This window comes from Lagenorhynchus albirostris, chromosome 8 (assembly GCF_949774975.1).
Source record: "Lagenorhynchus albirostris chromosome 8, mLagAlb1.1, whole genome shotgun sequence".
NCBI classification, from domain to species: domain Eukaryota; kingdom Metazoa; phylum Chordata; class Mammalia; order Artiodactyla; family Delphinidae; genus Lagenorhynchus; species Lagenorhynchus albirostris.
The window spans coordinates 96281110-96305967 of NC_083102.1; the positions used below are offsets into that span (position 1 = coordinate 96281110).

A 24858-nucleotide genomic window follows, 5' to 3' on the forward strand; every position below is an offset into this window, starting at 1 on the left:
CACCGCTGGGTCCCCGCTTCTGCGGTGGACGGTGGGAGGGCTGAGGACGATGGTTGCACCGCCTAAGGGGAGCGATTACTCTGCCGCAAGTCCGAGGACAGGGCCGGGCACTGGGTTCCAGAACAGTGGGGGAGGACTTAGAGTTAGGGTCAGGGAAGCGGACTGGCTGGCTGAGGCCTTTCGCACGGGGCCAACAGCCCTGCCAGCCTCCACCCAACACTTCCTGGTCTCTGTTGTCCTCACTGCCTCTCGTCATCCACACTCCTCCTACCCACCAAGGAATTCTCCTGCCGTCCCGCACTTCGTGCGGGCTCTTTTCCACCTCTCCACCAATCCACATCGCTTGGAATTCCTAAGCGAGCCCCAGTGGCCCTTCCCCATGACGCTTCCTCTCCACTCCCACCAGCGCCGGGATTCAGTCTCTTTAGCACATGCTGTTCTGCTGGTTCACTCTGCATCTGTTTCTCAAGTCCCAGTCTTGTCTCCGCAACGAAGTAGATAATAGTTATGAATAACACATAAAAGCCCTTGCTATGGACCTGACACTGTTCTAAATTCTTGACACATACAAATTCAAAATCCAATAACCCTTTGAAGAGGAGGAAACTGAGGCACTGAGAGGTCACAGGGCTAGTGAGTAACAACTAGGATTCATTCTGAGGCAGCGTGACTCAGCCCTGCCATTGTATGTGTGCTGGCTCTCTGCATATGCAGGTCAGCTGGACTGCCCATCTAATTACCCATTACTTCACTTTTGTCCCTGCCGTTCAGACATTTGTCAAACATCCAGTTAGACTGGATTGGATAAGTCTGCCCTCAGAGGATGTGCAGAAAGCTAGTCTAGTTCACTTACCACAGTGCCTGACTCATGGAAACTCCCAGTTCAGCCTGTATTTGTTGAATGAATAGATGAGCACTTTTCGGGGGTGGGGGTGGGGCGGGGCATGTAATGTGCTAAATGTCTCAAGAGCATTATCTTATTGAGTCTTACCATAGCCCTGTGAGGCAGGTACTATGATCTCCGTTTTACAGAAAGATTCATAGTTGCACAGGGTCACACAGCCAGGGAGCCGGGGTCTGGAATTGATACTTCTGCTCAGACATGAAGCTGGGCAGCCTCTCCACTGAGGTCGGCTACTGGCAGGCCTATGTCAGGCACGCAGTTGGGGCAGGTGAGGGGGTGTAGGACAGACCCGGAGGCAACAGTCATAGTAGGAATGATGGTGGCTGGGAAAGGGGGGGCTGCGGACAAGTGGGTGTGCTTCCATGGGCGGAACATCCTTCCCTAACTCTCTTGCCCTGGCTGTCTGCAAGGATGGAAAGGCTTAAGTGTTGATTTTCCCAGCCTCCCTGGCAGCCAAGGGTGATGATGAGATCAGATCTGGCAGAGATGTAGGGGAAGTCTGGCAGGGATGGGGGCGGGGGGTGGAAGGTTGGGTTTCTGAGAAATCTGGTTTTGTGATAAGAAGGAGGGGCACAGCCTACTGCCTTTCTCCGTTCTTTCTGTAGTGAATACAGTGCCTGGTAGTGTCCGGCAAAGATGCCAGCCCGGATACCACTTAGCTACTGAACCAGGACCAGCAATTGCTAACTTCTTATTTTATTTTAGAAAAGGAACCCCTAATTTGTTTTCCCCACTTTGGATTTTCTGAACATGAAATGAAACATGTTTTGTTTGTTTGTTTGTTTGTTCTTTGGCAGCACTGTGTGGCATGCGGGATCCTAATTCCCCAACCAGGGATCAAACCCACGCCCCCTGCATTGGAAGCACAGAGTCCTGACCACTGGACCACCAGGGAAGTCGCCCAAACGTGTTCTCTTTTTTTTATTTTTATAAATTTATTTATTTATTTATGGCTGTGTTGGGTCTTCGTTTCTGTGCGACGGCTTTCTCTAGTTGCGGCTAGCGGGGGCCACTCTTCATCGCGGTACGCGGGCCTCTCACTATCGCGGCCTCTCTTGTTGCGGAGCACAGGCTCCAGACACGCAGGCTCAGCAGCTGTGGCTCACGGGCCCAGTTGCTCCGCGGCATGTGGGATCTTCCCAGACCAGGGCTCGAACCCATGTCCCCTGCATTGGCAGGCAGATTCTCAACCACTGCACCACCAGGGAAGCCCCAAACATGTTCTTAAATGAAGTATGTAGGTATATAAAAGAGCAGAGGGGTCCCAAAAGGCTGAAGTGGTGTCTTTGGGATTGGGTCCCTCAAATAAGTACTAGTTTCCATTGAAAACAAGGGCTGGGTGGAATGGCATTACAGGGAGAGGGCCTTCAATGATGCTCACTAATGTGGTTTTATTAAAAAAAAATTTTTTTATTGTGGTAAAATATATATAACATAAGATTGACCGTTTTAACCCTTATAAAGTGTACAGTTCATTGGTATTAAGTATATTCACATTGCTGTGCAACCACCAGCACTGTCCATCTCCAGATGTTTTTCATGATCCCCAACTGAATCTGTGTATCCACTAAACGATAACTCTCCATTCCCCCTACCCTAGCCCCTGGCAACCTCTAATCTATGTCTCTGTGAATTTGCCTATTCTAGGTATCTCATATAAATGGAATTATACAATATCTGTCCTTTTGTATCTGGCTTATTTCCATTAAAATATCTTCAATGTACATCCATGTTGCAGAATGTATCAGAATTTCATCCCTTTTTATGGACAAACAATAATTCAGTGTATGTATAGAACACATTTTGTTTATTCATCCACTGATGGATACCGATTTGGGTTGTTTTCATCTTTTGGCTATTGTGAACCATGCTGCTGAGAACGTGGGTGTACAAATATCTGTTTGAGGCCCTGCTTTCAATTCTTTTTGCCATATACCCAGAAATAGAATTGCTGGATTAAATGGTATTTCTATGTTTAATTTTTTGAGGAACCATCATTCTGTTTTCCCCAGCAGCTGTACCATTTTACATTCCCACTAAGAATACACAAGAGTTCAGGCTTCCCTGGTGGCACAGTGGTTGGGGGTCCGCCTGCCGGTGTGGGGGACGTGGGTTCATGCCCCGGTCCGGGAGGGTCCCGCGTGCCGTGGGGCAACTAAGCCCGTGCGCCACAACTACTGAACCTGCGCTCTAGAGCCCACGAGCCACAACTACTGAGCCCGCATGCCACAACTACTGAAGCCTGTGCACCTAGAGCCCATGCTCTGCAACAAGAGAAGCCACTACAAGTGAGAAACCTGTGCACTGGAACTAAGAGTAGCCTCCGCTCACCACAACTAGAGAAAGCCCGCGCGCAGCAACGAAGACCCACCCAGCCAAATAAAAAAATAAATAAAATTTTAAAAAAACAAAACAAAGGTAGTTGATTAGTTGGATATCAGTATAAGGGAGACACAGCATTGGTGGGAGGTTGGAGGACTGGGTTTGGGAACAGATGGAAAGCACAGGAGGGCCGTGAAGCTGGGAGCACAGCAGTCATCTCCTGTCTGGAGTTCTCTGATCTGATGCCAGCCCCCAGGGTTCCCTCTGCCCTAAGATTACTCACTCATGAAGCAGTCTGGGTAAGGTGGTCCAGCTGGCTGGCCCAAGTGCCTGCTACCCGCTGTGTAGATGAGGTCTGAGCCCCTCGCCTCTGTAGGGTTGGTTACCAGGAACTACCCCCATCAGAGCCACACACGTTCTGAGAGAAGTAATTCCCCATGGGAATCAGTGCTATTAGAAAGCGGACAGGCAGTGAGCTGGGAAAATGACCCCTGTCCACTGCAAGGCAACTCCTTGCACTATGGAAGCAGAAAGCTGTGGACATTCGCAGGGAGGGTGTCGGGGGTCAGGTCAGGCCAGCAGCAGGAGTCAGAGGGGGCAGGACAATCAGGCTGGAGCTGGGCTGACCAGGGCACCTGGGGAGGTGCTGGGGAGGGCAGCCTTGTAGGGGTGGGAGGAGGACAAACTCTCACCCTTGTAGGGGTGAGAGTTAAGGAGCGGGTCGGGGGAGGATGGTGGAGGTGTTGCTGACGGCAGAACCGGGCGGGCAGGGATGGTAAGGCTCTATTTTGGAGCTGGGTGGCTGTGCGCGTCAGCAGAGCATCCTGTGGGGGGGGGGCAGGGCCAAGGCGAGTTGGCAGGTGGAGGTCAGAGGCTGTTCCAGACCCCTGGGGTAGCACAGACGGCACTGAAGGGCAGCGGGCGGCAGAGCTGGAGGGGACAGTGGGAGAAGAGCTCCCCCTTTTCCCCGCAGCCACAGCTCCTGCCCCTTTCCTCTGTGCTGTCTCCTGTGGCCGAAGGCCTGCCTGGAGAGAAACCGCAGACCCCACGGACCCACAGAACCTACAAAGCTTCCCGGTCTCGGGCTCCAGGAGTCGGGACATTCATAATATCTCTATAATCATTCGCGAGACATTCCCCAAGCACCTGCTACGGGCCAGGCTTGGTGCTAGGGATGGGATGACGCACATCTCTAAGCTTGTGTTGCTGAAGCCGGGAAGCTGGGCTGACCTAAGGGTGGGCTGGACAAGCCCTAAGTGGAGCATGGCCCAGACCTGTGTCGGGAGATGGCTTCCTAGGGAGGTGGTACCTGTGCTGGGGCCTGAAGCCCAAGGAGGCCAGAAGGCCACATGTGGGACCTGTGAGGGGGCGGGCACAGCCCTGATGACCACCGGACCTGTTCCCGCACCTTCTGGCTCAGCTCCCTCCAGCCTGCACTCTCAGCATCTCCATGCCCTGTGTCCTCCATCAGAGGAGCTGGTCTCAGTAAGTCTCTAACCGAAAACCATGGGTGCCTGGGGTACCAGTGAGCCGTGAGCCAGTTGGAGTGGGCCTTGTTTCCTGTAACCGAAGGTCAAAATGAAGGAAAGAATCTCAATTGTCAGTTCATCGTTCCTAAAGTTTTGGCAGTGCTACTGTTGGGACTCAGGGTGGGCCATCCCATAATAGGCCACAATGGCATATTGATTATTTTGAATTAAAGTTACTTAAGAAATGACCAATGCAGGAGGGACACCCTGAGCCTCCTTTCTGTCTCCCTGAAAGCAGGAAATCACCTCTCTTGCGAAAGGGCTCCCTACGCCTGGAGGGGGAAGGACACCCTTATTGCTAGAGACGGGAAATTGGGGCGAGAAGCCTGTATGAACACACCTTGTGACTTTTTAAATTTACAACCCCAAACCCAAATTCTGTTTAGATTCTTCCCCAATTAAGCCCTCAAAATCTCAGTTTCTTCATGCTGTCAACTCCTCCCAAATTGGTTTCTTTGCCTAAAAAGTATAAAAGCTGCCTGCTTTGGTGGCTTCTTAGGTCCCATTCCCATGAGACCTCCATGTGCAGGAATTAAAATGTGTTTCTTTTTCTCCTGTTAACTGGTCTTGTTCAGTTTTATTATTGGTCCAGCCGCAAGAACTCACGAGGGGAGAGGGGAAAATTTCCTCCTCCTTGACATTATTTCCTCCTCCTCTTATCTATGACAGCAAAACAAACCATCCCAAGTCTTACTGACTTAAAGCAACAATTTCCTATTTCTTGTGGTGCAGTGGGTGCCCCGACAGCTCGTTGTCTCTTCCTGCCTGAGGTTGGACATGGCCATTTGACAGCAGCTAGGGGTCCAACAGTCTCGGTTCCAAGTCCAGCCTCGGGTGGGATGGCCTAGGGCCAGGGCTCTCTCTCACGTGACCTTTATTCTGGGCTCTGCCTTGCACAATGACTTCCCGTTCCAAGGAAGTGAGGACAGAACCACAGGCTGCTTGAGGCCACCAAGCCATGGGCCAGCCCAGGTTCCAGGGTGGAGAAACAGACTTGGCCTCCTCATGGAGCAGCTCTGCATGAACTTGACACACAGAAAGCCTTGACTATGGTGTGATTGCCCCACTGTGGTATGCAGACGAGCTGTGGCTCGCGGGGGCTCTGTCACCTCAAAACAGACGACAACTCCTCCAGCTTGCCACCCTTTTAAGGCCCTCACCACCTCCCCTCCCCCCTCGCGGCTAGGAAACTGTCAGGTCACCTGTGCAGACAGCACCCATTAACTGTCTGGGGTACCAGCCCACCCCCAAGACATCTGCACGTTCCTCCAGCTGCACATTGAATCAGAAAAACAAAATCAAGTGCTGCAGTGGCCCCCGCCCTGTGGATATGCCCGGTGGTCCTGAACTAAAACTAGTGTCTGTCGCAGGGGGCTTACTCTGGGCTGATCTCAGAAGAGGCTGGCAGGGTGTGGGTGAGTGCTGTTAAGAGGTATATATCAATAATTCACATGTTTTCATTTTCAGCCCCTGGGTGTGTGTGTGGGGCCTCCACGTGTGAGGACTCAGTCCATCCGTGGGCTCTCTGGGGCCACCTGTGGCCAGTTTGTTGTCCTGGAGAGAAAGACCCAGACTTATAGCCTTAGTGCCACATGCTCTGCCTGGTATCAGTCCGCACAAAGATCGACAGCAGATTCAAACTTGGCTGTGCCACCTCCGGGCTGTGTGTGGCTCTGAAAAGTTTGCTTAACCACGGGGTGCCTCAGTTTCCCTGCCGCTGAGGTGGGGATAATGGCCATACTGTGTTGGTTAGGACTAGGTTCTGCTATAACTATAAAAAAACTCCAAATAATAGGGCTTCGATCACATAGAAGTGTTTTTTTCTTTTTTTATAAATTTATTTTATTTATTTTTGGCTGTGTTGGGTCTTCGTTGCTGCATGTGGGCTTTCTCTAGTTGCGGCGAGCGGGGGCTACTCTTCGTTGCGGTGCGCAGGCTTCTCATTGTGGTGGCTTCTCTTGTTGCAGAGCACAGGCTCTAGGCGCATGGGCTTCAGTAGTGATGGCACGTATGCTCAGTAGTTGTGGCTCGCGGGCTCTAGAGCAGAGGCTCAGTAGTTGTGGCGCACGGGCTTAGTTGCTCCGCGGCATGTGGGACCTTCCGGGACCAGGGATAGAATCCGTGTCCCCTGCATTGGCAGGCGGACTCTTAACCACTGCGCCACCAGGGAAGCCCGATTACATAGAATTTTTATTTCTCTTCTTGTGGACAGGAGGTCTAGCTGTCGTGGGGTGCCCCCAAGTGTCAGGGACCCAGCTGGGTCCAGCTCACGCCCCCCCCCAACAGCCCTGGGGGTCGTATGCCAGGAAGGGAGGTAAAGAAGGGCACACATCTGTCTCTTAAGGGCAAAACTGATACCCACTGGGTCATACCTATTGGCAAGGAGGCGGAGAAGTGTAGACTTTACTCTGGGGCTAGAGGCTGGCAATGAGGAGTCTGCCACGTGTGGCCCTGGACGGTATCTCCACAGTGCCTGGTGCAGGAGTGCTCAACAAGCGTCAGGTGCTGTTCACATCCAGACCTGCCTCTCCTTCACAGACGAGGAAACCGAGTCCCAGAGAGGGAGCAGGGGTCGTTCAAGGTCACTCACCTACACAATGAGTGTGGCCCCCTGACTCCCAGGCCTGCTCCTTTGCCGCGGAGAAGGCCTCCCCCAGCACGGTGCCTCCCTCTGCATCTCCACATTCCTGGCCTTTCAGGCCAGAAGAGTCTAGAAGGCTCACTGCAAAGAGGCAAGTGTATGTAGACCTATTATTTACTAGTCTTTCCAGTGTAACTGCATCGTTGCTGCAGTGAAATCAGAGCAAAGCACCAACACTGAGATCTCTCGGATCAACTCAGTCACTCAAACTGGGGAACTGGACCTCTCAGCCTGCTGGGAGAGGGCCTGGACCAGAGGGTGGGCGAGGTGGGCTATGGGGAGAGTGACAGCTATCAGACCCTGTCGGCTAATTCTCTGGACAGGCCACATCTTCTGGAGAAGCAGACGGATCGCAGATTTCTCATGCCAGGGCAGAACTGATAAAAGAGGCTGTCTCTAACTTTATCAGTGGTGTCAAAATGGCTAAAGAAAGAATGTGAGCCCTGCCTCTGAGATGGGGTGGAGGCAGGGCAGGGACTGGGGCCCGGGCTGGGGGCTGCACAGTCTCAGGATAAAATTAGAAAATACAGCGAACAGGGGCCTGGATCCACCCTGACCATGCGCTGCACACCTGGCCAGCCCGGTGAGGCCTCTCTGTCCCCACCCTCCCATCCCCCACTCCCCACCCGCTCCAGCGAGGCTGAGGCTCCGGTGGGATGGAGCTTCAGGCGAAGCTGGGGTGATAATTCAAAGAACATCTCCTGCCAACCCAGAAAACCTCTCCACCAAAGTCACAAGAAAGAAGACAGATGCGTTACTGAATAAGCACGAAGCCAGGACTCTGCTCATCACAGAGATGGCAGAGCAGGAAGTAGTCTCGCCCCTTTCATGCCAGTTCAACCCATCTGTCCTCGTCCTCAAGAGAAACAGAAACCAGTCCTGAGTGAGAGGCCTGGCAGCACTGTCTGTCACACAGCTCACCCGCCGCCCACCCCGCCCTGCCCCACTGGGACTGAGGGGGCCACCTGCGTTTGCTAACTGCCTTTATCTGGAGGAAGAGCAAACTTCTCATCTCTTTACAACTGGAAGCAGGCTTGCAAGCCGGGCCATGGAAATCAAGCTCCTACCACACAGGGCATCTGGGCGAGGGGGGTGCAACCTCTCTCCAGAGAGATGCCCCCAGGTTCTTGGGAGACGGTCCAGCGTTGTCAAACTGGCAAGAGGCTGATTTAGCTTTTAAACAGATTTACACACACACACGCGCACACACACACACACACACACACACACACACAGAAAGAACTTACAAGTTTTCTAAAGGAAATGCTCTAAGGAAGGGGAGGAGAGTGTTTACTTTCTTTGCATCAGCGAGTATTAACTTTTTCTCATTTTTAATTTGTATTTGCCTTTGCAGCCATCTCTGCTTGCACCACTCAAAGCCCAAGGGACTGAGCAGCACAGCGGGTCAGCCCTGGCTCAAGGCCCTCCTGCGGGTCTTACTGAGGACAGTAGCCTGAGAGACAGCTGCTCCGCGAGCTCCTTGGAACTGCTCTGAAGAGGAAGGCGAGAAGCCAGTTTATATATGATTTTTTTGGCTAGGAGATACATGTAGTCAAGCATACATCTTGGTAAAAGATTACTCCTAGTCACAAAGGACAAAGGATGTGTGACTCCTAGTCACAAATCAAGTTAATGATTCTAGTACTTTTCAATGTATGGGAAGATGCAGGAATCTGGGGTTATTGGAATCCTTCCTGAGATATGCATCTAACTATCTAGGGGCCGGTTATCCAAAGCACAGAATGCTTCCTCCTGTCTTCCATCCGGATGGTGGGCGACTGCAGTGGGCTGTGACTTGTAGAACTGGGTGGTGAACGACGCTTTTTGTTCTTTGTTCACACACCTATGATCTTTTTGGTCTGTTTCAGAGTCTTTCACAACTTTTCCTTGAAGAGGCTTGAATTATAAAATCATCCCTTACTTCTTTTTTCTTAATTAATTAATTTTTGAACTTTATTTTTTTAATATTTGGAGCTTTTTATCAGTCATTTTTCTACAGTTATCATGGTTTATTTTATTTCATTTACTTATTTTTGACTGCATTGGGTCTTTGTTGCTGCGCCAGGCTTTCTCGAGTTGCGGCGAGCAAGGGCTACTCTCCCTTGTATGTGCAGGCTTCTCATTGTGGTGGCCTCTCTTGTTGTGGAACATGAGCTCTAGCTGTGCGGGCTTCAGTAGCTGTGGCGCTCAGGCTCAGTAGTTGTGGCGCATGGGCTTAGTTGCTCCGTGGCATGTGGGATCTTCCTGGACCAGGGCTTGAACCCGTGTCCCCTGCATTGGCAGGTGGATTCCTAACCACTGTCCCCCCAGGGAAGCCCCATCCCTTACTTCTTGAAATCAGTTTGTTGAACAAGCAGAACTCATGAGCTAGAATCATAACACCTGCTTGATGCTTGACTTTTGTTTTTGCTCTGTGTGTGTGTGTGTGTGTGTGTGTGTGTGTGTGCACGCGCACGCGCATGCTGTGAGGCTTGCAGGATCTCAGTCCCCTGACCAGGACTGAACCCGGGCCCCAGCAGTGAAAGCACCAAGTCCTAAACACTGGACCGCCAGGGAATTCCCAACACCTGCTTGATCCTGTTCACCCATCTTCCCGGCAAGCATGCTGTGGGGGCGGGTAGGGGGCAGAGTCGGGGAGGCTGCCTGCTCTCTGGATGAAGACTCAGGCAGTGCCATGACGTTTGTGATCACGAATAAGTAATAGAAAGGCCATGATAACTTTAAATCTCAATTCTCAATGTAGTAATTAAAATTGCCAAGTCCCAGGTAAACATCCAAACTGAACACCCGTCGGGTGAAATGCCTTTCTCTTGCTTGCCTTCTGGAGGGAATGTGGTCAGTTCCTCCTTTCTCCCTCACCTCCTCCCGCCTCCCCAGCTGGGGGATTGCAGCAGGGCCTGGAGGGAGCGGTAGGGGGTGGGGAGGTTGGCGGGGAAGGCAGAAAGCTCTTACTCAGTGTTGCTGGTTCCTGTCCAGAGAAGGACTTCCTGTGTTCTGGGTCTTGCCCGGGTTCAAGCTGTCTCTCTCCCCACTGCCTCTTCCTCCCCCTCCCTGCTGTGGGTGCTCTGGAGGTTGCCCTGCTCCCCCTCCCATTCCCAGGATGAGGCTGGGTGCCCCCCAGCTCCTGGTTTCTGTAGGTGGGGTGGGGAACGGGACACGAGCAATGCCCTCCAGAAACACCCATGAGGTTTTGGCCTCATGCCAAACACCCATTGGCATGAGGCCAATTCCGGAGGATTTCCTTTGGAAGTCTGCGTGTACTCCAGCCCCTCCTTTGGTGACAAGGCACCTCACCTGTTGTGTTTTCAAATGGGTCCCTCGGTGCCTTTCACACAGGGCCCAGCACACCACACGCGCGTGCAGACGCCCACCTGAGCCCGTGTGCAGAGATGGGGTCCCAGGAAGGCAGAGTCCCTGGGCCATTGGCAGATGTTTGCTGAGCAGAGCCCCGTCGCGTGGCTCGATCCGGGCCTGGTGGAGATGGGCATAAAGCTCTGGGTTTCCTCTCCTAGAGGAGTGGCCCTGGGCACCCTTGCAGCCCTCGGCGTCCTCATCTGTAAGCCGGGCGCATCCCGGTTCATATGTCACGGGACGGTGTGGGGTGAACGGAGGGGGCCGGTGAGGGCCGGGCTGGTTCTTACAGCAGTCCCTGTGGAGCCCCACCCCATCTGTCACAGACAGGCCACCACTGTGGGTCTAATTCGGAAACAGCGTTTATTGAGGTGTCCCCACAGGCCGGCCCTGAGTCCCAGCCGCTAGCGCCTCGGGCTCACTCTTCCTTCTCGTCCCCATGGGTGATGATGTAGCACAGGGACTTGTAGTCGATGTTCCCGGCCAGGTCCATAGGCGTCAGGGCGAACATCTGCTCCACCTGGGGAGGCACTGGTGAGACGCCGCCCAGCCAGGGCGTCCTGGGGGCCGGTGCTTGTGACCCAAGGGAGGCCTGAGACCCTTCGGCCCGCCCCTGGGGCTGTACGCTGCCCCTTAGCGTTTTCAGCCGGAGGCTGGGGCAGGAGCAAAGGGTGCCGTGGGTCTCAGGGCCCACCCTGGCCACGGGCCCGGCCCCCTCCCCTCCCCAGTGTAGGAAACCTCTTCCAGATCCTGAGGTGCACCGCACTCTCCCGCCTGGGCCTCTGCACACACAGCTCACCCAGCCTGCACCCTCCTCCTTTTCTGATTCCATGTCCTTCACCCTCCAGATCCCAAGAGAGGTGGCACCTCCCCGGAAAGCTGGGCCCTACGCCCACGAGGGCAGTGGGTCACCGAGACCTCCCCAGGGCCCTGCGGGCTGGGGGCCCTGTGAAGGGGCCTGGAGGGGTGTCGAAGGAGCCGGAATCTTCACCTCGGCCAGAGAGAACTTGTCCGCCTGGGTCAGGAGAAGCTGCTTGAACCTGGAGGAGGTGGGGAGCAGTGGGGAGGGCCTTGCAGGGGCGGCCGATCCGGGAGAGGAAAATGGGGGCTCCCCTGGCCCAGGTGGCCACCCCCCCAAAAGCAGAGCGGGCCCCAAAGTCCAGGTGGCCACCCTCACAAGGCGACCCTCCGCCCTCCCTGCTTCCATCCAACATGGTGCCCCTGGCACTCGCCCTGCTGCTCCCACTTACTCGTCCCTGTTTACCACGCCCTTGCCACTGGGGTCAAACAGGCGGAAGGCGCTCAGGATGGCTTCCTCGGGGTCTGTCCCTGGGAGGCCGAGGGGGTCAGGTAAGCAGCCACACTGCCATCCTCCCGGTCCCACCCAGGAGGAACCCAGGGTGCAGGGGGAGTCCTCCAGGCCCAGAGAAGCGAGAGGGTGTTCCGACAGAAAGCGCCCCTCGGGGCTCAGAGGCGCCAGGAGCGGCTGTCCTTCTGAGATGGGCGAGCCTGGCAGGGAGACTAGGATTGGGGATTTGGGACTGGAATCTGAAGGCATATTTCCCAACCCCGAGACTTGGGGTGATCAGTGCTCATGGGTCTGGAATGCAGAGGTGGCCCCTACAACCTCTGGGCGGGCGAGGGCCAGGTACGGTATGGAAGGGGTCTGGGTGGGATTCAGGCCGGGTCCAGGCAGGGTCCAGGTGGGGTTCAAGCTCGCTGCCTGGCCAGGGGGATCCAGAGCCGCCCCAGGCTCACCGTTGAGCTTCTCTCCAAAGAGTGTGAGGAAGACAGTGAAGTTGATGGGCCCCTTCCCTTCCTGCAGCATGGCATCCAGCTCCTCTTCTGGGACATTCACCTTCCCTGGTGGGGCGGGACGTGAAATGGACACAGGGACCTTGAGTGTCCCCGAGTAGGGCCTGGGCTGCCCCTCCCTCCTTCCCAGGGTAGAGAGTGAGAGGCAGCTCTGGGTGGGGGAGGTGAAGTGGAAGGAAAGTGTGATGGGGGAGGGGGTGTGATGGGGGAGGGGTGTGAGAGGAGGCGGGAGGGTGAGCCGGGAGAAGAATACAGGCCGGGGCGCTGCCTGTTGAGAGCCTGCCCGTCCCCTCTCAGCGGGCTCCCCCCAGCCCAGCAGCTCTGAGCCGGGACCCTGGTGGCAGCAGGGCCGGGCCGGGCGGGAGGTGGATGCCCTCACCTAGCTGCGAGTAGGTCTCTCGAAGGTCCGACTTGCAGATGATGCCGTCACGATTCTGGTCGATGCAGCTGAAGGCCTGTGAGGTGCAGGCTATAGTCTGCAGGTGGGAGCAGTCCCCACCCGGGGGAGGCGGGAGGTAGGGGCATCCTGGGTGGTGGGAGGAGCAAGGACAGGGGCCAGGACCACTGACCTACAGAGAAGAGGGGTGTGCTGGGGGCAGGGTGTCCGGATGGGTCCCAGGTTGTTGGGGGTAGGGCACTCACTTCCTTGAACTCCTGGATCTGGGCTTGCTCAAACATGGAAAAGACGTTGGAAGAGCCTCGCTGGGCCTGCTTGGTGGCCGCAGCCTTGCCCCGGGTCCCCGCCTTCCTGCTGGCCTGCAACACAGTGGGAGCGGAGGGGTCCTCTCCCCAGCTCCCCGAGGACTCCCTGCCACGGACCTCCCCAGAGCATTCCCGGGAGAGCCCGGGTCAGGGTCCTCTTCCTGTCCCTGGAGACCGTCTCTCCGGGCCCAACACAAGCACAGAAGTCACTGGCTTCGCTCCCCCAGCCCAAAGGACAGCACCTGGGGGGCCGCTGGCCTTGAGTCCCCCCACCTGGCACTCACCATCGTCTCTCTCTGCAGCAGCCTGGTTGCTGCGAGGGGCCCACAGCCCCCTTTATGTCTCAGCCTTATCACCTGGAGCGCACCAAATAAGGACAGGAGGAGAGGACAGGCCCAAACTTGGCAGCCTCTGCCTGGGCTGGGGGAGGACAGGGCCCCCGAGCAGATTCCAGCCACGTTCCTGGCGACCTTCAGGCCCCCCCGCCCTGTGACATCCGGGTGTCTACCCACCCTGACAGCACCGGGTGAAACGCCTCCTGAGAGCAGAGTCGCAACTCTCACCACTCTCATGCTGAACGAGGGGCCCCTGTAACCCCACCTGACTGTCCTTCCTGCAGTTCCAGCCCAGAACCCACTCAGGCCAAGAGGACAGCAGTGGTGCGGGGGCTGGCCCGGGGCCCCCACTGGGCTTGGGAGGGCAGTTGGTGGTTCTGAGGATGGTCTCTGGCCTGAGACCCCTGGGGATTCCCAGAGGTTTTGCTGAAGATGCTTGGCCCTGGCCTCTGGCCCCTCTGACCAAGGGGCAGAAGCCAGCCCTGAGCTGCCTGTGACCCCAAACAGAGCCTCCACGTGATGCTTTTGGAGCATGGAGCACTGCCTGGACCCCAAGCCTCCCCTGGGATCCCCATGAAAGTGGGTCACGAGCCCTTCTTGCGGGGCTCAACCGCAGAGTGAGGGGCCCAGGCTCCGTCCGCTGTACCAGAGCAGCAGCCTCGAGGCTCCTTGCAGGCCCGGGGCAGACAGGGGCTGGGGGGCTGGGGACCGCCCAGAGCACGAGTGGGCTGCTGGCTGCTCCCTGAACCGGGTACAGGAGACGGCCCACTGGGGTGAGGAATGCGGGGAGGCCAGCTGGGAGAGCAGGGTTCTCATCCATCAGCCCCAATGTCCCTTTTGTATAGCAAGTAAGTATTTTATAACACCTCCTTTACTCTCCTGAAATGAAATTCATAGGCTATACAAGCTACCTCCATGGAGAATTGTAAAAGGGAAAAAAAAAAAAAAAAACAATACAATGCCCTAAACCATAACATAAAGGACAGCTAGGAAATAATTTATGGTAAAATGAGATCAAATACTGCAGCTGAATGGTGGAACACGAGTACATTACTACTGATAATGAAGTCATCAGATGCTCACACAAACTTCTGATGCATAATTTAGACTCGAGAGAACTAAATTCCACATGAGGCATACCAGGAAACGAGAGAGCGTCTCAAGGAGGATGTGACAACTCAAAATCACAATTGGGGTTAAGTTCTGAATAAAACAACACAGTCATTCCAGATTTGCTGGATAGTTTCTCTCATTGAAAAGTGAGTGGAATACACCCTACTATATACAAAATAGATAATCAACAAGGACCTACTGTATGGCACAAGGAACTCTACTCAATACTCTGTAATAACCTATATGGGAAAAGAATCTGAAAAAGAATGGATATATGTATAACTGAGTCACTTTGCTGTACACCTGAAACTAACACAACGTTGTAAATCAACTATAGTCCAATATAAAATAAAAGTTAAATTAAAAAAAGATGATAACATCCAAAAACCTGAAAAAAAAGTGCGTGTATGTTAAAATCTTACGAATACGTGTTCATAAGTAACTGGTCTTAGGCCCTAGGCTTGGCTAACTTGAAGTAGGCATTTCATTCAGGACCAAATTGGAAGGACCGCAGAAATCATGTGACTTCTTGTAATCCTGGCCTCCCACTGCAGTCACTGTCACAACCCAAGTGGCTCCAAGGGATCCCCTGTTGAGACCGACCTGCAGCAGGACCAGTCCCAAGAACCAGCCGTGCCCCTTCCCAGAGCAGCCCCACTCCTTCCCTGACACTCCCTTGGAGCTCTCGGAGACCTCAGAACCACACCCCGCATCCCACAGGCTGGTGGGCAGAGGCCTGGGCAAGTCCAGGACCTCTGATCACACCCCGCCACACCACCCCATTCCTGTTCCTAAGGCCCGGTCTGTCACTCTTCACAATCCCTGGCATAGCTCTGTGGAGAGGATGGCAAACTCCAAAACACGCCTAGGCCTGCAGAGTGTCTGTGTACATGTGACCACGTCTATATGTTTACTGTCCCACAGTCTTATACACAGAGATCAAAGAATGGTGGACAAGGTCATGTTCCAAACTTTTAATTAAAAAAACCCACACAGTCCCAGGTTGGGCATGGAGAGGTTGGTGTGGTACATGGAGGTCTGGTGAGAAGAAAGAGGCCTGGGTGGTCCCTTGGGGGTGTGCTGAGTGCTGCTGGGGTTTCTGAGTGCCCAGCGCCGTGGGAGCCGAGGACTCGATCCCGGAGATGCTCCCAGGCCTGTCTGTGGGTAGGGGGACTCCTCCTCTTCCTGGGCCCCTCTGGGCAGGGGCTTTGGGGACTGTCTCTTGCACCTCCTGTGAGGGTCCATCCCAGAACCAGAAACCACTCAGGGATGGCAGGATGGGAGGGAAAAGGCTGCCATCTCCAGGCCTCGGGGTACCCACAGCCTCCAACATGGAGCTGGTCCCTTCCATTTCCCAGGCCTGGGTGATCTGCAGCTCCCCGGGGCCCCCTGTGGAGCCCAGGTCTAGGTCTGGCCAGGTCATGAGGGCTGCCTCTCTATGTGGGCTGGGTTCCCAGGGAAGCCAGGCCATGGTAGAGTCCAGAGTGCACCCCCTTCCCAGAGCAAGGGCTGAGCCAGGCTGAAAGCTCCAAGAGGCAAGCAGTGCAGAAATGCAACAAAATCCTGAGTTAATAACTCCCTTCTGGGCCCCTGATTGCAGCAAGAAAGGTGAGGTACTTTGGGGGTTCTCCATTCCTGTTCATCTCAGCCCCCAACCCAGTCAGGGCCCTAGGGCTATCCTACCAACTGACCCTGAGAGAAGAGCCCTGCTCAGGGCCTCACCGCATCCCCAAAGAAGCTTTCCCCATCTCCTGGGGTGACAGCGGGGATGGGAGGCATCCAAGGTCCTTACAAGGAGAAGCCTCTTGACTGGACCAGGTTGGGGGGACCTGTAGGAAGTGTGTCCCCTGGAGCCCAGGTCTAGTAGCGGCCACAGCCTCCTCCTTGCCTTGCAGCCTTTATTCTCACTGGCCCAGCATGCAGGCCTTCTTACAGGCCACCGCGGAGATCAAGGCCGCACCCCGGCCGCTGCCCTCCTCCGACTCGATGAAGGTGATTTCACAGCTGGGCGTCAGCCTGCGCACGCCGGCGTGGAACCGCTCCTTGAAGCTGAGCAGGGGGCAAGCGGGGCTGCGGTTAGTTAACGCGCTTAAGACAGGGCAGGGGGTAAGCCAAGGGGAACCTCCCCCTGAGTCTGTGGGCTTAGGGGAGCGAGGAGATTAAGAATCCTTGGGACCTCGGAGAGCATCCGTTTCGGCCTGCATATCATAGATGGAGACGGATGCCCGGGCTCTGCCCTTAGGAGGCGAATTCACAAGAGGGAGGCTGGACCCGGCGGGGAGGTGCAGACGGCTAAGCGGGCCCACCTGGGGTGCAGCTTGTACACTGAGCCGTCCACGCCCACGGTGATGCGCATCACGTCCTCGCTGCGGCTCTCGCGCATGCGGTTGATGACGCCCGCCAGCCCCGCGGCGCACATGCGCGCGGCGCGGGTGGACACGCTCTCGCAGGCACGGCGCACGATGTCGCAGTCGGTGGCCGACGGCCTCAGCCCCAGCGTGCTCAGGATGTTGTAGATCTGCTTGCGGTCGCCCGAGTCACTGCGGGGCAGGGACAGGAGGGCGTCGCGGGAGGGTCACTTGGTCCCGGACCAGCCCGATCCCCACAGCGGCGGCTTCTTCTCCTCCCCCTGGCCACCTCTCCCAGGCAAAGCGCTTTTGGGGCTCGGGCTTCCGAGCGGAGCGGGTCTGACTCCGCCAGGGACCAGCAGTAATCTGGTCATTACTCCTCTCTCTAAACCCAGGGTTTCCGCCCTAACGTGGGTGACACTGCCGCGCCTCGGGGCTGTTGCGTGGATGAAGTGAGACGAGGTCCACAGCGGGTGGGAAGCACAGAGAGGACGCCTGGTCTCCGTCAGCTGCCTGACGCTGGGTTCCCCTGGGGGCTGAAGGCTACTACTGCCACGGTTGCCCCACCCCGGAACCTTACCAGGTCCTGGGCTCCTACCCCCTGACCTCACCAGGGCCCCGCCCCTGCGTTCTGAGCCCCGCCCGGGCCCCGCCCCCACGCCCCGTGGGTCTGGGTCCAGGACCCACCCCGCGCACGCCACCCCTGTACCCCACCCTTCGACCCCGCGCATCCGCGCACCTCTCCACCTGCGACACGAAGCGTGTCTCGAAGGCGCTGCGCGTGCGCAGCTTCTCCGAGGCCTCCCCGTGGAAGAGCAGGTTCTCGTCCACAAGCTTCAGCAGCACGAGCCGCACCAGCTCGCCCATGTACTTGCCGCCGATGAGCTTCTCGTACCTGGACAGAGAGCAGCCGGGTCACCCCCAGGAGGGAGGTCCCCACCAGCAGGCAGAGGCCAGCCACCACCCCCAGTCACGGCCACGAGGAGGCCATGTGGGACGCTGTGACCACCCCCCGCCTTGGCAAAACCGGGTTCATGCCCGTTCCCACATTTATCAACAGGGGCTTTGGGGCCTTGGGAGAACGCTCTACTGTGGGGCCTCGGTTCAGTCCCTCTGAGGCCAACCTCAGGGAGGACCCTGCGCTGAGCCCACTTGGGTTTTCCCACAGCTGTGGAACGAGTGCTGTTCTCATCACCCAGTGTCAGCTGGGGGAGCTCAGGCTTAGAGCGGCTAGTGACCAGCCTTGGGCGGGCCTCTGCTCACTTGCTAGGGCTCCTAGGCCCCTGCGCTCCTGGAATCCACGGAGTTGGCCCGGTGGCGCTAGAGTCTGTAAACCTCCGTATTTTCATCTTGTAGCACATTGAATACTACCGACCTAGTAGAGGTTTATGAGAGCCCGAGAGGAAGCTCATGAAAGCATTAGCACGTGCCTGGCGCGCCGCAGAAGGCGGCTGATAAAGGAGAGCCCTGACTCAGGACAAGCTCTGTGAGGGCTGGCTCTCCAGCTGTCCGCGAACCCGCAGCATACCCCCAAATACTATGATTCATTCTGTGAACGTGTTCAGAGCTGTACTTTGGGGAACTCCGGGCTAAACCCACTTAACGTTGCTGGGGGGCGTCTCAGAGCCTTCCTGTGCCAGGGGTCACCTGTCGGAAGCGGGGAGGTTCCTGCTCATCTATCCACAGACCCTCTTTTTTTTTTTTTTTGGAGTCTTAGTTTGGCCACACTGCGCGGCATGTGGGATATGACCAGGGATGGAACCCACGCCCCCTGCAGTAGAAGCGCAGAGTCTTAACCACTGGGCCGCAAGGGAAGTCCCCATAGACCCTCTTTTTAAAGACTAATTCTTGGCATCTCTCACTGTTCCCAGTTCACAGAGGGGCACACGCATACGAGCTGAAGGAAGAGAAGAGCCAGCTTACGAAGGGATTGTCAGTTTGCTTTTCCCCAGAGCTGTTTAAAAACAAGCCCATTATCTGCTGGCCGGCCCCATCTGCCGCCAGAGCGGGGCGGGGCCGTCGTGTGGGGAGGGGGAGGGGCGGTCCTTACAGCTGCTGGCCGGGGTTCAGGGAATTCTCGTCCACCACACGGTCGTACTCCAGCAGGAACTCGTCCAGCTCGCCCGAGTCCCCGAAGGCACCCCACTCGGTGTTGACACACATGCGGCCCTCGTCCCCTTCCACCAGCTCCACGTTCTGCATCTCCTCCATGTAGCAGGCGTTGCAGCCCGTGCCTGCAAGAGGCGGCAGCGTCAGGCTGCACCTGGCGCTGCGCTTCCTGGGATGCCCGCTCTGCTGGGTGCATCCCCCCGGCAGGAAGCCCCGTGTGGCCCTGTCTTCCCAGCTTCCTTGAGCCCTCCACCCCCAGCACTTCCTACATCCCCTGGAGCAAAGGAAACCAGCTCTCCCAAGAGCTGGAAGACCTGGGTTAGCTGTGTGACCTCAGGTAGATAAGCCCAACTCCCCGGGCGGTTCCTCTTCCCCAAGAGGGGTTGGTAACACCTACTCCTATTACCTAGGTAGTTGAGAGAAATGAGGGAAAGAACATGTGTCAGAGCGCTTTGCCAATTAGAGATGGGTATGGGATGTTATGATTTTGTCGTATCTATGCACCACCCTTGTGTTCTGGTACTTTCTAAGCATGTGTTTGAGCTCCTCTGTACCAGGCTCCATTGTGGGGAGGAGGCGGGCACCCAGAGGTGAGTATGTCACAGCGTGGGCCCTTGGGAGCAGCACACGGGCCATTGCAGGCGGGCCTGGCTAAGGAATTTGTAATTTGCAGGGTCCCATGCAAAGTGAAAACATGGGGTCCTTTGTTCATAAACTGAGAGTTTCAAAATGGTGACAGCAGAGCTTCAATCTGAACGTGACTGCACACCCCTCAAGCCATCAGGGACAGCAACTCAGTCATGCCAACCTCACACCAGCAGTGGAGCTGCCTGGAATTCAGGCCCAGTGATGCCGGGCCTTCCAAGTTTTTGTGGGGAAAAAACAGAAATCCAGACTTTGATATGGTTTCTCCCAGTGTTTAGTGCTTGGTGATTATCATAAACATGTTTCTAAGCACATCAGGGCAGATGCGGCCACGCGCCACTCTGCCATCTCTGCTCCAGATGGGGCGAGCCCGAGGCAAGCGGCTGTAGAGCCCAGGTGGTGGTGTCTTGGGGAACCGGAGAGAGCCAGGGGAGCACTGCCAGGGCCCTTGGAGCTCCTGTTTAGGTGTGGACTTACAGAACTTTCCTATCAAACTCTTAGAGGAAAACATAGGCAGAACACTCTATGACATAAATCACAGCAAGATCCTTTTTGACCCACCTCCTAGAGAAATGGAAATAAAAACAAAAATAAACAAATGGGACCTAATGAAACTTCAAAGCTTTTGCACAGCAAAGGAAACTATAAACAAAACCAAAAGACAACCCTCAGAATGGGAGAAAATATTTGCAAACGAAGCAACTGACAAAGGATTAATCTCCAAAATTTACAAGCAGCTCATGCAGCTCAATATCAGAAAAACAAACAACCCAATCCAGAAATGGGCAAAAGACCTAAACAGACATTTCTCCAAAGAAGATATACAGATTGCCAACAAACACATGAAAGGATGCTCAACATCATTAATCATTAGAGAAATGCAAATCATAACTACAATGAGGTATCATCTCACACCGGTCAGAATGGCCATCATCAAAAAATCTAGAAACAACAAATGCTGGAGAGGGTGTGGAGAAAAGGGAACACGCTTGCACTGCTGGTGGAAATGTGAATTGATATAGCCACTATGGAGAACAGTATGGAGGTTCCTTAAAAAACTACAAATAGAACTACCATATGACCCAGCAATCCCACTACTGGGCATATACCCTGAGAAAACCATAATTCAAAAAGAGTCATGTACCAAAATGTTCATCGCAGCTCTATTTACAATAGCCAGGACATGGAAGCAACCTAAGTGTCCATCAACAGATGAATGGATAAAGATGTGGCACATATATACAATGGAATATTAGCCATAAAAAGAAACGAAATTGAGTTATTTGTAGTGAGGTGGACGGACCTAGAGTCTGTCATACAGAGTGAAGTAAGTCAGAAAGAGAAAAACAAATACCGTATGCTAACACATATATATGGAATCTAAGAAAAAATGTCATGAAGAACCTAGGGGCAAGATGGGAGTAAAGACAGACTTACTAGAGAACGGACTCGAGGATATGGGGAGGGGGAAGGGTAAGCTGGGACGAAGTGAGAGAGTGGCATGGACATATATACACTACCAAACATAAAATAGATAGCTAGTGGGAAGCAGCCGCATAGCACAGGGAGATCAGCTCGGGTGCTTTGTGACCACCTAGAGGTGTGGGATAGGGAGGGTGGGAGGGAGATGCAAGAGGGAGGGAATATGGGGATATATGTATACGTATAGCTGATTCACTTCGTTATAAAGCAGAAACTAACACACCATTGTAAAGCAATTATACTCCAATAAAGATGTTAAAAAAAAAAAAAAAAAGAATTTCCCATCCAAAAGGTGAGAATGGAAGGAGGAGATGTGAGAAACTAGAGGAGAGGCAGAGAGCAGGTCGCTGGCCCCTTAGGACATGTGCATGCAATTGGAGATGGGTCCTAAGAACATAGAAACCCTCAGGGCTGGCCCTGAAGAGGCCGTGGAAGCAAACACATTTAATGCTGACTTTCTGGGAACCAGGGAAATACCCACTCGCCTGTGTGTCCAGTAAACACTCCTCAGTAAACACTCATTGTAAGGCCTTGGGAACTTCTGGGAAAGGCCCTTGGTTGGTGGGAAAGGGCCACTGGGGCCAGTGCTGCCTCCTTTCCTGGTACCTGCCTCCACTTCGGGCAGGGCAGATGGCTGCCCCGGGGTGTGGTAAGACTGTCCAGGGAGGGATGACACCACTCTGGTTTCTCCTCTTCCACTTGGACAAATCTGTCCAGGTCCGTCAACTTACCAGATAAGGTGATTTAATTAAATCCTGATGGGCCAGGTGGACGTGAGCTGGTACACCATCTGAGGCAGTGACTTGTGAGTGTTGAAATGCTTCCTACCAATAAACAGCACCTGTTTATTGGTACACCCAGTACCAATGTACATTGGTGTATTGTCTTCCGGGACACCCCTGCTGCTCCCTAGGACCCTGGGCTCCAGCACCCCTGGGGTCCATGACTGGCACAGAGGCCGTGTGCAGCCTGCTGAAGACGGGAAGCCTCGGCCCCGTCTTTGGTGGTGGCCAAGGCCCCTGGGTCAGGCAGGGGGCGCATCCTTACCCACAATCATGCCAACCTCACACCGGCGGTCTTCATAGTAGCAGGAGATCATCGTGGCCACAGTGTCGTTCACCATCGCCACCACGTCCATCTCAAAGTCCTGCCAAGAGGCATAGAGGCAGTGGTGATGGGGCTGGGGGGGTTCTCAGCCTGCTCCAGGCCAGTCCAGCCAGGCGCAGAAGGCAGAGACCCCTTCCTGGGGGGATGCCCAGAAAGCCCTCCCTGGCTTCCCCGCAGGAGGGGAGGGGGAGGGGGCCCAGGGTAGGGGCAGCTGCAGATGCTACTCACCCCTCTCCGCTTGATGGCATCTCGCAGGAGCCCCACGATGTTGTTCCCTTCTGCTCCTGAGGCCTTGAAGCCCTTGGTCCAGTTGAGAAGGATGCCCTGGGGGGAGAGGGGGGCCTCAGTGGCTGCTGGATGCTGGGGGCAGGCGTGAAGGGACGGGAGCTAACTCGGACCACAGGGATGTGTACCCACTTTATAATTAACTTTTCTTTTAAATTAATTTATTCATTTTTATTTATTTATCCGGCTGCACCAGGTCTTGGTTGCAGCACGTGGAATCTTCGTTGCGGCATGCGGGATCCTTAGTTGCGGCATGTGAGCTCTTAGTTGTGGCATGTGGGATCTAGTTCCCTGACCAGGGATTGAACCCGGGCCCCCTGCATTGGGAGCGCAGAGTCTTAGCCACTGGACCACCAGGGAAGTCCCTGTGCACCCACTTTAAAGCTGAGGAAACTGTGGCTCAAAGCAGCCGTATAAGTTCAAGAAGTGTTGGAGGTAATTTTCTACCAATATCTCATATTTCTGCAGGGCTGGGTCCCAGCCAATTTAAGAATGCTTGTGTAGTTAAGCCCAGGGTCGTCATCCCAGAGTGAGGATGAGGTCCAGAGGGGTGCAGCCAGAAGATCGGGGCTCCTCTCCTGTGTGCACCCTCTGCGTGTGAAGGTCCCACCTGGCCCTCAGTGCCCAGCGGGGACTGGGGCTTGGAAAAGCAATATGAGACGTTGCTCCTGCTCCTGCTTCTGCCAGGAGTACTGACCTGGCTTTCTCTCTGACCCAGAGGCCCTGTGTGTTATGTATAACTGTGCGTATGTTTGGATAATTTACACACACATGTATATATGTATGTATAATCAATGCGTGCGGGTGTGTATGTATCGTTGACCTGTGAATGTGCATATATGTATGATTGACATACGCATATATGCATGCATGTATACTTGACGTGTAAATATGCATGTGTAATTTACACGTTTATATGTATGTATACTTGATATGTATAATTTACATGTATATATGTATATATGATTGCCATGTGTAGATATATATGAATATATAACTGGCCCGTGTATATATATGTATGTATAATTTATGTATGCATAAAAATATGCATGTACAATTTATGTGTTTATATGTACGTATAATTGACGCGAGTGCATGCATGTGTATAATTTAAATATGTACAGTGCATACATCTATGTGTACAATTCACATGTATAATTTATGTGCATACATACATATAATTTACACATGTCTATGTGAGCATGCATAACTGGTGTGTGTGTGTGTGTGTGTGTAATTTACATGTACGTGTGTGTGTGTGTGTAACTGTGACAAGCTAACTTGCCAGCTGGAAGGCAGGGTAGACCCTCAGCCCCGGCACATTGCCACCTCTGCCACAGGCAGCGGTACAGCATAGAGGTGACACACAGGTGTGTTGGAGCCTGTTTGCCTGAGTTTGAGCCGCAGCACTGCCACTTCCCACCATGGGCAAGTTGCTACACCTCAGTTTCCTAACCTGTAATGGGGGAAATACGCACGCCTCATAGGGTTGTGGGAGGCAAATAGTAAGAATCAGCTAATACGATCATTTCCCAGAGTCTCACGAGAGGTAAGTGATGGAGCCAGTTTGAATCCAAGGCTCTTTCCCAACAATGGGAGCTGTATTTGAAGGCAGCACAGGGCAGAGTTCATGGGTGCCTTTCTCTGGGGTGTCTGTCCGTCCATCCGTCCACCTCCCCCCACCCACTCTACACCTGGTCCCACCTTGTCGATGTCTTCGTGCCTCACAGGAAAGGAGAAGGTGAAGCCCAAGGGTAGCTTCTTGTGCTTCATCTGATGCTTGTCCAGGAAGTCGGAGATGCACTCAGAGATGTAGTCAAAGAGCTGCAGGACGCACACCGCGGAGGCCATCAGCGGCAGGGGCGAGCCTCCTGCCGAGGCGCTCCGCAGCCCTTGCTGAGCCACAGGGCCCCAGGAGAGCGTGGCCTCCGCACTGCTTGTCGGGACTTAGGCCCTGAGCCCCGCCCCATGCCACAGTCCCGCTGACAGCAGCTCTCGGGACAGGGCAATGCCAGGACGACGGGGTTGGTCCCTAGCCCAGCTGTGCTCTGTTAGCCTGGCCCTCCCGGCTGGACCCGGTGGAGTCCAGTCTCAGGCTTTGGACAGAGGCACATCCCTGGCGATAACTACGATTTCTGACTCCAGCATAGAGTGTTCTTTGTTGCCTCCA

General features: G+C 54.6%; 2 protein-coding genes across 11 annotated transcripts in view; both read right to left on the reverse strand.

Moving 5' to 3' along the window:
- Nucleotides 1–11091: 11091 nt before the first annotated feature.
- Nucleotides 11092–15556, reverse strand: MYL7 (myosin light chain 7). 2 transcript variants are annotated; one of them, XM_060157396.1, is made up of 6 exons: nucleotides 13205–15556; nucleotides 12942–13017; nucleotides 12506–12610; nucleotides 11998–12076; nucleotides 11739–11787; nucleotides 11092–11267 (listed from the first exon to the last, which is right to left on the reverse strand). In XM_060157396.1, exons 1-6 carry the CDS (start codon nucleotides 13238–13240, stop codon nucleotides 11166–11168), a joined length of 447 nt encoding a protein of 148 aa, XP_060013379.1. In that variant the 5' UTR covers nucleotides 13241–15556; the 3' UTR covers nucleotides 11092–11165. The 2 variants fall into 2 exon arrangements, with proteins under 2 accessions (XP_060013379.1, XP_060013378.1); XM_060157395.1 differs by having other exon boundaries at nucleotides 11092–11787.
- Nucleotides 15557–15671: 115 nt separating this feature from the next.
- Nucleotides 15672–24858, reverse strand: part of GCK (glucokinase) — a 55745-nt gene continuing 46558 nt past the window's right edge. For 5 of the 9 annotated variants that reach the window (XM_060157389.1, XM_060157382.1, XM_060157385.1 and 2 more), the window contains exons 4-10: nucleotides 24393–24512; nucleotides 22632–22790; nucleotides 22344–22443; nucleotides 19111–19294; nucleotides 17800–17955; nucleotides 17019–17252; nucleotides 15672–16761 (exon numbers count right to left, since the gene is read on the reverse strand). In XM_060157389.1, coding sequence (XP_060013372.1) covers nucleotides 16617–16761; nucleotides 17019–17252; nucleotides 17800–17955; nucleotides 19111–19294; nucleotides 22344–22443; nucleotides 22632–22790; nucleotides 24393–24512 — 1098 coding nt within the window. In that variant the 3' untranslated portion in view covers nucleotides 15672–16616. Of the gene's footprint in view, nucleotides 16762–17018; nucleotides 17253–17799; nucleotides 17956–19110; nucleotides 19295–22343; nucleotides 22444–22631; nucleotides 22791–24392; nucleotides 24513–24858 lie in introns of those variants that run through there. The other 4 variants (XM_060157384.1, XM_060157387.1, XM_060157388.1 and 1 more) reach the window with 4 other exon arrangements.